We start from the raw sequence: 12,854 nt of genomic DNA on the forward strand, positions 1-12,854 counted from the left end.
CAGAATACCTATACTAAGCCACTACTCCCCTTATATTTGCAGTCAAGCAACTTAAGGTGAGGACTGTCTTTGCTTTTTTTATTTGTATTCTCAGAACTTAGCACAATGCTTTGCACATAATACCTTTTCATTCATTCTTGCTGATCAATAAGTTGAGCAGGTATGAGTAGAAAAATGGCCCCTTGGGATGGAGAGAATAAAGTTTGTAGAGAATCATGTTCAGGCAGAGAGTTAGAGTTGTATTTAGAACAATCAATTACGAGTCAGACCGAAGATGTTTAGAGAGTGATTGGACTATTTGAATCTGAGGGAATGTGAATCCATGTAAATGTTTTGGAAGTGTCCCCTTCTGTATTTCTGGAAGTCTAAGTTTACCCTGGGAGTAAGGCCAAAGTGGTATGTATTTTTTGGAGAGTGGAGAATTAAGGTAACATGAGCAGGCTGATACCCCTAGCTTGCTGAGACCTAGCAGGCCTGGGATTCTGTTTTTCCCACTGAGCAATTCTAGTTCTGGGGACAATGATAAAAAAGTCCTGTCAGATGTGGTATATCAGAATGGTACAATTCTTTACCTCCCCCAATAATCTCTGCATGCAATAATCGGACACAAGGGGATCTGAGACAGAATGTCATGGTGAAAGATGAAGTTGGTCCACTCAGAGCTGATTAGAACCAGCAAATGAGTAAAGACTTTGAAGAGTGGGGAGGAAGGGTGAAAAAAGAACATTAATGATGAAAAATGACTGCTGACAATTTGACAAAACAATAAAAAGCAGATATAATAGCTCCAGAAGTTTAATAATCTGTGGCCCATTTAGTGAAGGAACAAATAGATCTTTCAAATTCAAGCATCCCCAAAGAGGCTTGTTTGTAGTCTAATTCTGAGCAAATTGGGTAATCTGAATGATTGACTATGGAGAAATTAAGAAAAGTTTGAATTATGTTCCTTTCTGTTCTACTCAACAAAAATAGGATATGTAAAATATATTAGAGACAAATCCCTAGAAAAAGTGTTTACATAAGAAAAGTGCTTATGTGAAAAATTTCATTCCCCAACAATAGACATGGCATTACTCTATTCATTTTTTAACTGGCTCTATTATTTCAACAGTGAAAGGATCTCCAGATGAGGAACAAAGTTCTACCAATAAAGATCAGTATTTTCTTTGGAACTTATAGTCTCAGAGAGTTTGCCTGAGCATTGAGAAGGTAATGACTTGCCCAGGGTCTCACAGTCAGTATTCTTGATTCTGAAGTCAGCTCTCTATCCACTACTCCATAATGCCTCTATTCAACATGCCAAAAATAGTTTAAAAACATCTACAAAATTCATAACTCCTTTGTTTCATCATGGAAGAAGGTCACTGTGGTCCTCAAAGCCTGGGCAGTATAGTACAAACTCTTTTAAAGTTATAGTCTTAACTACAGGCCTGACAATTAATTGTCTGTAATCCAAAGGCCAATTTAGCTAAATTCAGAGAAGGATCATCCTTAAAAGGTTGGGCTACCCAGATAATAAATTTTTTTCAGACCCAGAACTTGGGAAGTAATCACTCTTTGTGAGGGGACTTTCCACATAGAATATGAGATTGTGAGATCCTAGCTTTAAAACTGGAAGGAGACTCAGGGGTCATCTAGTCCAACCTTCTTATTTTATAGATGGGTAAGCAAGGCTCAGAGAAGCCAAGAGGCAATACAGCATGCAAACCTAAGTGCTCTACTCCAAATCTGGCATTCTCTCCACTATTAATGAAAACTTATATGAAATGAGAGTTCTTTAAACCACTGAAAAAATGTACAAAAACTATCTTCGCATTTACACAAATATTCAAAATTTGGAGAGAACCCTGTGTTGTGACTAATTTTCTTCAATGGAGAATGTGTAGGAAGCTATGATAGTTCTAGTCAGATTAACAGCATGCCTTATATTGACCCTATGGATGGAGGCTTCCATGACAGAAGAAGCAGAATTCCATGAGTGAATTATTCCCCTTATGAAGTGGGTGCAAAAGGCAGAAGCAAGTATTTAACTCCCTCATATCTTCCAGATAAGCACACACTGGGGCAGCTAGGTGGCGCAGTGGATAGAGCACCAGCCCTGGAGTCAGGAGTACCTGGGCTCAATCTGGCCTCAGACACTTAACACTAGCTGTGTGACCCTGGGCAAGTCACTTAACCCTAATTGCCTCACTTAAAAAAAAAAAACAAACAGATAAGCACACACTTACATGTACGGTGGCTAAGCCATTACTAAATCAGTGCTTACTACTAGGCATCATTCAGAGGTACCTGAAACGGTAAAGAAACAGGCTTTTATCATTTGACATTGAATTAATGCAGCATTTAGGGTACATATTACAATCTGCTTATGGTTTGCTGTAGCACCCCTACCAAAACACCATCCAGAGGGCCCCCCCTTGCCTGATGATCCTCTCTGCACTTAGCTACATTCATTGTTGTTATGTTTGGTCATTTCAGTCCTGACTCATCATGGCCCCCAACTGGAGGTTTTTTTTTGGAAAACTGGAATGGGCTTGCCTTGAGCACAAGTGAGTTTCTTATCCCTTGACATCTTTGAGCCAAAGTTTTGATGATCAACAACCAAGAATGCTATAGAGGTCCTTTTGGTGTGATTTGGACTAAAAGATACCAGATTTATACTATTTTTAAATGTCATTTTTAGGGTCAACTTATAAACCATTACGGATTTAAGATTTTATTTCTCACTACTTTTTTTGAGTTACCTCCTTGGTCTCCACTGGAATTCTGATCGGTCATTTTGTGCTTGAGGAGGTCACCTTTGTGTTTGTAAGAAACCCTTGATGTCCATATTCAGTTGAAGTTTCTTAAGCAGGAGTGGAATACTCAGTCAGGGCCTCGATGGCATTAATTGTATCCTGGGGAAAGAATCAACGAAGAGATATATGACAACCAACAGCAATAATTGTTTAGATTTACTTAAACCCATTATAAACCCACAAAAACATTTTATATCCAATATGACATTATTCTCCAAGCCTGGCACTCTAACCACTGAGCTGAGCCACCTAGATACCCAAAGGCACTATATAAATATAGCTACTATTAATCTTTTAACTGCACTTAGGGCTACAGTCATGCTAATCCTATTTTACAAAATCATTAGATTCACTTCAGGTTATAGAAGTTCTCCCTTTAGCTAGCTGCTCCTTTCCCCTCTCGTAGGAGTCAGTCATTGCTCCCTGCTTTTCCCTTTGAGGGCAAGTAAAAAAAAGTCGATACTATTCATTTGACAGTCCATTAAAATTTTTTTTTTGGGGGGGGGGACAATGAAGGTTAGTGACTGCCCAGGGTCACACAGCTAGTAAGTGTCACAGTGTCTAAGGCTGGATTTGAACTCAAATCCTCCTGAATCTACTGTGCCACCTAGCTGCCCCCTCCATTAAATATTTGAAGACAACTTCATGTTTCTCCTTCTGTTCTTCTCTTTCCCAGGATGTACATCTTAGTTCCTTCAGCTTTATATGCCATGGCACAGTCTCGAGGCCCATCGCAATCTCAGTTACTGGAGATCCAGTCCTACAACCCTACAACTCATCAGATTGAGAGTTGCTAGAGGGCAAGGACTGTCTTTTGCTTAGAACAGTGCCTGGTACACAGCAGGTGGCTTAATTAATGGGTTTTTTTGACTGACTAACTTCTTACTATTATAGAAAAATCACACTATCAGAACTGGAAGAAATCTTCTAAATCAGTCCAACCCCCTCATTTACCATCTGAGGAAACTGAGGGCCCAGGGAGTTTGTGATTCCTCTCAGGTCACATGGAAACCCTGTCAGTTTTACAAAAGAGGAAAAGAAAGTAAGATTTCCCCAAGAGGTTAAATGAATCATCAAAATCATAGGAACAGAAGCAAAGAGAGATGGATTGGGCCATATGGAAGAGGTCACTGGCTTTTGAGATCACATCCTACTTTGGCAGGTGCTGTGTGCCTGTGGGCAAGTCACTTAAGCTCTCTAATCATCAGTTTTCCTTATTGGCAAAAGTGGAGATAATATCATCTGGTAGTAACAACCCTCAAAAAAATACTATGAGGCTCAAATTACATCATATATACATAAGGGGCCTTTGGATTATGTCAGATCACCTAACCTGGAAGGACCCTGAAGGGGCTTGCCTCAGTTTCTCAGTTTCAAGTGCCAGGGCAGTAATCCCCACCAGGGACAGATCCCATTGGATATGGAAGATTGAGCAATAGCAATCTTGGAGCCAGGATGCTAGATAGCTCCTATAGCCAGCCAGCCCAGCAGGAATCCCCTGAAAGGAAGGGTGTCTAGATCTTGAACCCAGAGAGGGTTTTGGACTTGCTCTATAGGAACTTAAACTAAGCTGTGAACCTCATCTCCTTATCTCCCAAGAGATTGAAGCTGTATAAGTGTCTTGGGGGAGGAGGAGGTGAAGATTATGCCCCCTATGTATTGTAGAGTAAGCTTGTATATTCATGATTAATACCTTTGTAAAAGCTATTCTGATAATGATTAAATGGAACTGGTGCAGGGGACCAGCCCCTACACTTGAAGGAACACCATTGGTGGGAGCTGAAGTCTTTGGAGAGAGCCTACACACTTCTACCTACTTTAAGGGTACTAAATAAGCCTCCAAGAGGGGTGAAATCTAACCAAACCAGCTTTCAGACAGTGGGGCTGGGATAGTTAGTGTTAGATATATACATGGAAGGTGTGCCTAAGTGGGAGACATATAGACCTTAAGAGGTGCTAGAGAGAAAGAGGACAGAGAGGAGAAGGTCTGCACCAGGGGGTTCTTAAGCTAAGATCTATGAACTTAGTTTTTGTTTTTAAAATATTTGGACAATGATATCTCAGTATATTTTGTTTCCTTTGCAATCCTACATATTTTATTTTTTTTCATTTAAAAACATTATTCTGAGAAGAGGTCCATAAGGTCTTACTGGGCTGACAAAAGGAGTACATAAGCAAAATAAGTTAAGAATCTCTGGCCTACTCAGAGAGCAGAGTAGGGATGGGGGTGGTGGTGTTGGAGTTAGCTCATACTGGCTCAGCTCAGAATTAATTGTTAAATTTTCAGTGTGATCATTCATACCTTGGAAATGGGCAAACACTACAAGTCTAGGGTTGATTTATGATTTTCTTGATTAAATTTTAATAGTGAAGATTAAACAAGAAGTTTTATCCTGCATACATTTTATCAGAGAGCCAGTTGTTAAACATTTGCCAGCACATTCCCCCTGGGTGGAGAAAACCCTTTACATACATACAAGCCCCCAGGACACATCTTGGTCTCAAACAGCAACATTTGGAATGGACCAAGCAGAAGGAGTTTGGAGACCCAGTGTGATGAAATACTGGGATTTAGGCAGATACTCAAAGACCCCACCTGGAGATTATCTAGACTGATTGAATCAAGTGGAGTGATTGACTGCTGATTAAGGCCTACTTCAAGTTAACTGGATTGTAATCACACCTGGCCTAGCCCTTAAGAAGGTATTGTTCTCAGAAGCTAGACTGTGAACTCAACTTGAGAACACCTTCAAAGCCAATGGATTTGGATGATGCCAACCAATCACCTTGAAGCAGTGTGTAAGGACCGCCTCTGTTCCAGATCTATAAAAAGCTTCCATAATCAGCTTGCTAGGGAGTTCCTGATTAAAGCAGGCTCATGGAGGAGGACTTGAGGAAGAACCCAACCAGGCTGGAACTCTAGGCTAGGTAGGACTTCTTTTTCTTAACTTTCTGAACTCCTTGTAAATATCTGTATGCTTTAATACAGTACAAAGACTGGTACTGAAGCTTTTTAATTTAAGGCAACCACAATTTAGATTTTAAACATCACACCAGGCAGAAGGATTTGGGGAACAAACAAAGGAGTTTTGGGACCAATTCAGAGTTGGAGCCAAGGAGCAACAGCCATGGTGTAAATTTTCAGCCCTGATCCTTGCTGTTCAACTGGTGCTGTGAGAGGTGTGGACAACTCAAAGAAAGTAGGGTGCAGTGCAAACTTTTAGACTTGGAGTAAAAAGATCTGAGTTGGAATATTGCCTCGGGTATTTACTAGCTGTGTGCTTCTCTGAGCCTCAGTTTCTTCATCTGTAAAATGAGGGAGTTGGACTTGATCTATGATCCTATGACTGTGGAGATGGTCCCTAAAAAAGGTGGTGCTCTCCAGAAGGAAAGGGTCTTCACTTGCTTGGGGAGGGGACTAACCAGGGGAGTGCTAGAAGTGTTGAAGTACATTTGAATTAACCACTGAGAAAAGGGTTCTCATCAGAATAAAAGGGTTGATTTCTTTAATGACCCTAAGTGCTTTTCCCCTTGTAAAAGGACACTTAAGCTTGGGGAATATCATAAGGAAGGAGCCCTAAATAGGTCCCTGGGAGAGATGGAGGCCCACCAGTGCAGGTAGGAGAAATGTCTTGACTGTTAATGACTCAGATATAGAGTGCTTTGCATTTTATGTCTGTCTAGATAAACCAAAGGGGCAGCTAGATGATGCACTGGATAGAGTGCCTGACCTGGAGTCAAGAAGACTCATCTTCCTGAGTTCAAAATCTGGCCTCAGGACACTCAACTGGGTGACCCTAGGTAAGTCACTTAACCCGTGTATCTCAGTTTCCTCATCTGTAAAATGAACTGGAGAAGGAAAATGGCAAACCACTCTAGTGTCTTTGCCAAGAAAAACCCTAAATGGGGGTCACAAGAGTCAGAAACAACTGAAATAAGTAAACAACAAGCAAACAAAAACTAAACAGAGCATATACTGTGTTCAATGTGTTATTACAGAGAATCAAACAAAGAAACAATATACATTTATCAAGCACCCTATTGTGTACCACATGCTAAAAATAGGAAAAGGGGGGGGGGACAAACACAAAACAGTCCCTGCCCTCAAAGAACTTATATCCATGGAGGGAAATGACACATACAAATATATCCATGTATATTATTGAATATAAATAAAATAGACATGTATTATAAATATAGATGAAATCACTTAATAAATGCTTGTTTATTGAGCTGAATTGTTACCCTCGGGACTTGGTCGAATTAAGGCTCTTATACCCTTTATTTTGAAAACTTAGATAAGCTCCATCTGATGTTCCCAAAGAGAAAGTCCAGATGAGACATGGAGTCCAAAGAGAATATGTTCATTGTGATGCCCCCGAGATCAAACTCAATGCAAGTAAGACCCAGAGATTCAATTCTGGATCCACAAGCTAACTATGTAGGAATTTTATAGATCTTGGTCAGAGAGGTGGGTTTGAATGCTGAATCTCTAACCTACCCCCTGTGTGACCTTAGGTAAGTCACTAATCCTCTCAGGATCTCATTTTCTTATCTGTAAAATGATCAGATTGAACTAGGTGATTTTTAAGGTCCCTTCTGACTCTAAAATCCTATTATCCAAAGGCCTATTGAAATAACATATTTAAAAAAATAAATAAAATTTTAAAAATTGAACAAAACAAAACAAAAGAAATTACATATTATTTATGGTTCTGGTGAACTTGTAGGAACAAAGATGTGGGAAAAAGAACGTACATGATATGTAGGAACCATGAAAATAAATAGGGAATGAGGAATTGGCATTAAGAAATTATTACCTGGGTGGAATAAAACCCCGCCTCCATATCTTTGTTCTTCAGACAACCATTTGATAATGGGGTTAGCGTAACTTAGGTCATTCAAGAGTAGACTGCAAAGTAAAGCATATGCAGTGGTTTCTACCATCTGGCTGTAGGAAACACTAGGGCATAGTGGCATCTTTATTTTTAAATCACGTTTCCAAAACGATAAATGGGTGGGTTGCCTAAAAAAAAAAAAAAGAATGGAAAGTAAATTTGCAGAAAGTATATAGGAATATAAATACCTAGGATCTTTCCCTCCTCTAAATGCTACTTAGTGTCTATACTATCCATTTAGGTCTGGATTCAAATTCTGACTTTGTACTTACTACTTTGTGACTTTGGGCAAGGTCACTTATCATCTGTGTTACAGTTTTAGAGGGTTGGAGCCAGATGACCTCTGGGGTTCCCCTTAGTTCTAAAACTATGATCCTATGGCCCCACCACTAATTCCACACACTCAAAATGCAACATTGATAGGAGAAATGAATAAATAAATTATAGTATATCAATGTAAATGAAATATTATAATACCATCTTTTGTAATCTTGTGTATTTTATCTTTTGTGTTTAAAAAAAACATTCTGAGGGGGATGGCTAGGTGCACAGTGGATAAAGCACTGGCCCAGGATTTCTAGGAGTTCATGAGTTCAAATCAGGGTCACACTTACTGGCTGTGTGACCCTGGGCCAGTCACTTAAACCCCCATTGACCCCACAAAAAAAACCCCAAAAAACATTCTGGGAAGGGATTCACAGGCTTCACCAGACCTGATAAAAGGGACCATAACCCCCAGGAAAGTTAAGAACCCCTTTGCTACAGCACAGAGAGCAAAACTAAAGTCCCTGGAGAGGTGGGTGGAATCCCTTGTGTACATGTAGGCCCCCAGGAAACCCCCTTGTCTCAGCAGCACTGGAAAGTCAATAGCAGCAGAGTTTCTGTTCAAGTGGAAGAGTTTGTACAACAAGCAGAGATCCAGGGACCAAGCAAGGGAGTTTATGGCCTACTGTGAGTTGGAGCCAAGAAGCAGGAAATAAGCCAAAGAATGGATGCAATTATTGTACACAGTCTTCTTTCCATTAAAATTTCATGTGTGATATATTTCATGTACAAATTAGAGTGTAATCTTCATGAGGATAAGGATCAATGCATTACTATTACACAATAATGTGCTTTACACATTTTATGATAATTTATGAATTACCTTTATAGGAACAACTTTGGAAAATAGATTACAAATGGATTTTGATCAAGGGGTTGATTAATTTGATTAATTCCCCCCATTCAACCTGATGAAGTCACAGGGTATGGGACCTTTGTTTGAGAGCACCTGAGAGGTTTCGCCCTTGCAGAGTATATCCACGCAATCTTACTGATAGGAACTCCTGTCGATCATCTGGCTGAGATCAGAGGGACGGGCTCTTATCAGAGCAGCTATTCCTATCTGTGGCCTATACAAACAACTTGGGGAACCATTCCCTCTTTCTTGTACTGTGAACTTTGGAGAAGCCAGACCAACATCGATGGAACATATTTGGGGAATGAGGTGGAGTAGAGAACCTATGGGCCCTGTGTAAGAACCCTTGCCCCTAGGGAGCAGTTGATGGTGACTTGCAGCAGGGAGCATATAGCAAAGGAAGAGCTGAACATGGAAGGGAGGGAGATTCTGAATGCCCTAGGCAGCATCATTCTGAAATCTATCCATCTAGACAGAAAGAAAGATATCTGGGCAGCACCAGTTTGGAGAGTTACCTCACAAGCAGCCCCAAGTTTGAGAGTTAGGCAGTTGGGATTATCTATTTAGAGATTCCTGATAATAGCAATTCCTTAAAGAAAGAAGACAAAAATCCGCATAGCTCCTGAGCAGTATTCTGCTTAGTAAAGTCAAGAAGTCACATGGACAGTGCTGGTTCAATGGGAAGAGAATTGTTTGTTCAGCTGTTCTCAATGTACATTTGCCTTCTGGGGGAAAAACGGGGTAGCTCTATAGGTTTTGTGGGGTAGGGAACTGCGTGGGACTCTGTGGGAAGAGTGAGACTTGCATGAATGTCAAAGGTTTTGTCCTGATAGCAAATCCAAGTTAAGTTTGCTTCATGGGAGAGCTGATAGGCTATTGAGGGCCTTATGTGTTTTCTATATCTGTTTGTGGTATCTATGGTATCTTTTGCATCTCCTGAATTTTTGTAGAGTGAAATAAAGGCTGTACCACCCTCAATTTGCTTATGCTAAATCAACTTCTTGTAAGAGTTGGAGGGTCCCTTTTGCTGTAGATGGGAAAGCCTAGCTATGAGCTCTAATGTGAGTATATTAGAAGTTTTCCTGCAGTGAATTCAGATGGGGAACAAAATGCCAAGAGAGATACTAACCCATCAGGATGAACCTCTAAGATTGAATCCAGTCCATGAGATTCTACAGGCTCTTGGGAACCCTAGGCTATGACTATTGTCTCCCAGTAGAAGGACAATAAGTCTCAGAGAGGTTACGTGACTTGTTCAAGGTAATGTAGCTGTTAAGTATAGAACTAGAACATGAACCCCAGGTCACCTGACTTCCAGACATTATTATATCCTCATTCCGTCACTATATCCCTCTCAGTGCCTAGAAAAGGGTCTCCTCAGGCACAGGAAATACATAAATAACTAATTATGGAATGGAAAAATTAATATCTATACCTTTAACGAAAGCTTTCTCTTTTCAGCTTTGAATAGATAGCACGAAAACCAGGGTGAGACGGAATACCAAGGGCCCAAGGCATAAGAAGTGATGGCCAAAGTAAAAGTGCTCTGGGCATCTGAAGCATGCTCCAAGAGGTAGGACTGAGCCTTGGTGACCGCTTCATTGATTTTCTGAAAACAAGTGAGGAAGACACATTTGTCACATTGCTCAGCATTACCCTGACAACTGATACCACCTAGTCTTACAACTTTATGCCGAAGAAAGATGAAGACTTTAGGTTTGGCAATTCAGAGATCACTAGTAACTTTGGAGGAAATATATTTTCATTAATGATGAGGTCAGGAAACCAGAATACAGAGGTAGAAATATCCCCAGGGTCCCAGGAAGTAAACACCACAAGAAGGAGCATGAGGATGACTACTTTTCCAGCCACTATCATAGGAGCTAAAGTTGAATGTATGCCCTACCACCAGGCCTGTTCAGAGTTTGGGTTTAGAGGCCTCCTGAGCCCTACCACTAAAATCCTGGGGTACTGTCGTTCTGCCTTGATTCAGTGCAAAAATGCTACAGTTTTCCATGACGATTGAACTGGGATGGGTAGGATAGGCCTTCACTAAACTGGACCTCACCCAGAACCAAAGATATTAATCACCTCAGATGCCAGGTTTCTTACCACCAGGACTTTGCTTGAGACCAGAGCCCAGGACATCAGGCTTCTTATCATTAGGACCTCATCTAGAAGTAGGTCCCACTTGCACCAGGTGTAACATCTGGCTCTACATTCAAAGAATCTTTTCAATATGGCTTTTCAGCATCATCCTCCCACCATTTTAGAATGAGATAAAGGATTTGGTCCTAAATATAAATTTTAGTCAGGCCCTAAAAAGTCTAATTATCAATATTTTGACCCAGATGCCTGATCAAATCTTCTTTATTTTCCCTTGATACTTGAGAGAGAACTGACACCATTTTCTGTAGTCACTGGACCCTTGAGGGCCAGACAGTTAGCAAATTCCAACCATTTCCTCTCCTCATGCCCATGATGCAGTCACTGGATCCCTTCTCCTGCCATTATTCCTCCCTCCTTCATCTTTATCCCCCTTAGCGCTCTCCTCCTGAGTTTCTATTCTCTGTATTCCCTTTCCATTGTGCCTCCTGAAACCTTCATTCTATCATTAACACACTTTCCTTTAACCTAGACCTTTTCCATTGACTTTGAATATTCCTACATTCCCAGAAAACACTAAGTCCCTGGTAGCCCTTTCCAGTATTGGATCCCACTTCTCTAACACGCCTTCCCCCACTATCTCTGAAATTCTGGGTGAAGAGAAAAGTAGGAATGAATACTTCTTGCTCCTCATTGCTAGTAGCAGCCTCTCCTGCTGCCACTATCCAGCAGCATCCTCTTTTAAGGTCATTCCATAGGTCTGTGTTACTCTATCCAAATCCTATTTGCTGCGATCTATAAGCCCCACAGCTATTCTCCCTCCTTTCTCAAAAAGTCTAGTACCTGGTTTCTAGTCTTCCTTTCCACCTAACCCCTGCCCTTATACTCAGGCATTTTAATAGATATAGTGATGTCTTCTCAAACACTCTTGCTTCACAGTTCATTAACCTCAATCACCATGACCTTCAATTTGATTCCATCTTAATTACATACACCAAAGATTAAAATTCCTTGATCACACCAAAATCTACTATCTTTCCATTTCTCTCTTTCTCCTCTTAATCTGTTGTTTGTCTTTACCAATGACCTCCTATTATTCTACCCCTCTATCCTCTCACAGTATATCATCCCTCACTTGAAAGTCTTGATTCTGTTGGGTTTTTGTCTGATATGTTTTGCACAACTGCAATGTATAGCTTATGTTAAATTGCTTGAGTTCTTAAGGGGGGGTAGGGAGAGAAGAAGAGAATTTGGAACACAAAATTATAAAAATCGATGTTACAATTTGCTTTTACATGTAAGGTGGGGAAAAATTCTAAATAAATAAATTAATTAGAAAAGTCTTGATTCTATAGTTAACCCTGTCCTTGGTCCTTTACTGTTGAATTCCTTATATTCTTGCCTTATTGCTATACATACTTTACCAAGTCCCATGCTCCCCATGTGCCTTTTCCATTCCTACACACAAGCCACTGAATGGTATTAGAGAAAATTACTTAGTCATTCTTATTGGATCCATTACAAATTTATTTATCTAATCTCCACTAGTCCTTCACTGCTCCACAGAAATCTTTTTATTCTTACCACTGATTTTTTTGTTGAAATATTTTGTTTTGAAATTACCTTCATTTTCCAATCTATTTTCCCTTTACCCCTACACATACCTCGGGAACTATTCTTACAACAAAGAAAAATAAAATTAAAAGAAAAGAAAGAAGGGGAAAAGGCAGTTAAACATCCTATTGTCCTCTTGGATAGAATACAAACTCCATAACTTGCTATTTAAGGTTCTCCTCTATTTGGTTCCAATCTGCCTTTCCAATATTATTTCACATTAATCTCCTTGCATATATTCCATGTCCCAGCCAATCT

At 40.2% G+C, this 12,854-nt stretch overlaps 1 protein-coding gene across 1 annotated transcript in view; it reads right to left on the reverse strand.

The window, feature by feature from the left end:
• C5 (complement C5) overlaps positions 1-12,854 on the reverse strand; it is a 118,059-nt gene that overhangs the window by 35,187 nt on the left and 70,018 nt on the right. The window contains 9 exon segments of the mRNA XM_043980716.1: positions 2,229-2,265; positions 2,705-2,817; positions 2,819-2,857; positions 2,859-2,897; positions 7,619-7,636; positions 7,638-7,824; positions 8,449-8,455; positions 10,319-10,385; positions 10,387-10,485. Coding sequence (XP_043836651.1) covers positions 2,229-2,265; positions 2,705-2,817; positions 2,819-2,857; positions 2,859-2,897; positions 7,619-7,636; positions 7,638-7,824; positions 8,449-8,455; positions 10,319-10,385; positions 10,387-10,485 — 606 coding nt within the window.

This window comes from Dromiciops gliroides, chromosome 2, assembly GCF_019393635.1.
Source record: "Dromiciops gliroides isolate mDroGli1 chromosome 2, mDroGli1.pri, whole genome shotgun sequence".
Lineage (NCBI taxonomy): Eukaryota > Metazoa > Chordata > Mammalia > Microbiotheria > Microbiotheriidae > Dromiciops > Dromiciops gliroides.